The 2662-nt window shown below is 32.0% G+C and overlaps 1 protein-coding gene across 1 annotated transcript; it reads right to left on the bottom strand.

Moving 5' to 3' along the window:
* Nucleotides 1–1086: 1086 nt before the first annotated feature.
* LOC106356297 (dof zinc finger protein DOF1.5-like) lies at nucleotides 1087–1928 on the bottom strand. The gene has a single exon (XM_013796076.3). The coding sequence runs from the start codon at nucleotides 1866–1868 to the stop codon at nucleotides 1335–1337; it is 534 nt and encodes a 177-aa protein (XP_013651530.2). The 5' UTR covers nucleotides 1869–1928; the 3' UTR covers nucleotides 1087–1334.
* Between the last annotated feature and the right edge of the window lie 734 nt (nucleotides 1929–2662).

Here is a 2662-nt window from a genome sequence, read left to right as displayed (position 1 = left end):
CCTATATTTCAATTCGATGTGCATCCATATCCGAAAACTTGAATATGTCACGGTTTGCCTCGAATTACTATAGTCGTTGTTGATTATTTTGATTATAGAGTCGCGGCGTTACAAGTTTGGGTTTAACACGCATACTTTTCCTCTTTGTCTTGGGACGGTCGTGAAGTTCGTTGCCGTTTACAAAGTCAAATTACCTTTCAATTCTAACACTAAATTAGTAAATTGTGACAAACTATTATCATCCATAAATATTTTTGGTTAGTAATATCATCCTTTTTTATCAACGGTTATGTAATATCATCCCTAGTTGTTAAAATGTAAATGTTTGATCTAAGTATATATTTTGACGGATTAAGAGTTTTTATTAAGATTTAACACTAGTGTTTTGTGAATTGATGTTTTTCACTATTCTTAAAGTTTGTCTTATATTTGTGTTATCCTTTAGAATGCAATTACTTTCTTCTTCTTTCCTAATAACCATCAGTGGTCTTATTGGAAATACAACATTTAGAAAGCATCTCCCACTTTTTGTTCTATTTTTTTTTTGAATCACAGTAAATAAACAAGTCCATCTATTTTAACTTTACAATTTGTTCTAGTTAAAAGCATACATATTAAATTTTGTTTTATATTTGTATATAATATTTTGTATTAGACTTTGAAAACGTACTACTTATATTGTGAAACAGAAAAAAGTCCCTAAAACAACTTATATTGTAAGAAAAAAACAATCTAAAACAACTTATATATTGAAAAAGAGGAGTATACTATTATTTTTGTAGGTTTTAAATTATTGTCTGATTATCTGCTTGTTGCTGAAAAGTGAGAACTTAAATGCCCAGTTGAATGAGGTTTCTTAGTTAAATTAACGTCCTAAATATTTGATTAACTTTACGTACACTTACACGAAAATTAAGCTACAGAAATAAGAAAATGTAAAACTATTTATTGGTTAATGAGATGGAGCAATAGCTAACAATTAAAAAAAGATACTGAGCAATAAAACTAGCCACGAAGCTTATATAATAGTAGACATTAATTGTAGACTAGTATGCAGATCTTGAAATAATAAGTTTCAAGGGATGATTAGTGGTCAACGATGCCGTCTTTCTTTTTATAAGGAAAATCCCACAAAATCAACAAGAGAAATTGAAATAAGCGACAGCTGTTTAGTAGATAAGCAAGTATTAAAACCCCCTAGTTAATTTTTGTTGCTAGCCTGTACGTATCCAGTAAGCAAATCAAAGCAAACTTAACCACGTTATTTCTAACGGGTTAAATGGAAAACCTGAAACAAAAACAAATAATAGAAAATAAAAGAAAATTTAATACAATCAACAAGATTGACCATCGGTGTAGCAACGGAGTCTCTTCACCGGATAATCATGCCGGAAAACACCATGGGAAGCACCTGCTCGCCACTCTTCCACCAGCAAAGCGTCAAGCTCGACCTGATCAACGGCTCCAGTCGCAGCTCCAAGCAACTCGGAGAACCCACCTGCACGACCCGGAGGTTTGGACCTCCGACGACCGGCACCGACGGGAACATTCCGGAGAGCTCCACCGGCGGTCCAATAACGCTGACAACCTTTGCAGAAGTGACGTGGTTGGTTAACGTTGTAATTATTGAAGTAACAGAATTTAGTCGCCATGCTCTTGCATCTCGGACATGCTATTATCTTGTCTGGACGCTTCTCTGCCATTAGATCCGATGATGATGGTGATCTAACGGCTATTTTTGTTTGTAACTCTGGCTGTTGTTCCTGCCCTTCTTCTTTCTTAATCGTCTGTATGATATTATTATTATTGGCGTTGAATGTAATGGTTTTGCCAAAAAGTTTAATCCCTGGGGAATCTTTGGTCGCCATGAAAATGAGAGAGATATAGATAGAGAAAGGGAGTTGTAGCTAAAATATCAAAGAGAGAAGAGACGTTTATAGGATGAAGATTTTGATATTTTTTGTTTTCTTTTCTAAAATATTATTTTGAAACATTATTATCATACCTTTTACGTAGGAAAAGAGAGAAAAGCAATAGTGTTAGTAGGGAGAATATATATATATATATATATATATATATATATATATATATATGAAAATATGTAAGGCACATTTATTGCTTACTACATTCAGAGATATATAGAGTAATATGTATCTCGATCCATATCAGCTGACCAAATGTGTGTATTCTTCTTCTTTCTGTCCAAAATTGTGTATTCACTATTCAGTACAGTATCTATGCTCTTTCCGTATATTTTATCAAAAAGTTTTTCTGGAATAATGCTGTTTAGCCTTTTTCATGACTTATCAAGCTGTATGTGAATTTTATAGCTTTTTACTTTTTAAAACTATATTTTAGTCACTAGTCACTACTGATATTTCATGTTTTTTATTGGCCAACTAAATTTGCCAACCCTCATTCATTATGAACCATATTTTGTCGTTAAAGAAGTTAAAAAGCAAGTGTAATTAGTTAGATAAACAGAACAGTAACAAAAATAGTGCCTAAGATTTGTATAACAACTTATATTCTATATAATTTCTTGGGTAGGAATGGTTTTGATCGATTAAATTTGGGTTTCTTATACTTATTCAAACAATTTTTAAAGAACTTATAAAAAAAGATGTATGTGTGTGTTTAAGGGCATTCTTATTAAATATTA

The sequence above is a fragment of the Brassica napus genome, chromosome A7 (assembly GCF_020379485.1).
Source record: "Brassica napus cultivar Da-Ae chromosome A7, Da-Ae, whole genome shotgun sequence".
NCBI classification, from domain to species: domain Eukaryota; kingdom Viridiplantae; phylum Streptophyta; class Magnoliopsida; order Brassicales; family Brassicaceae; genus Brassica; species Brassica napus.
This window is presented reverse-complemented; position numbering and strand designations above follow the sequence as displayed.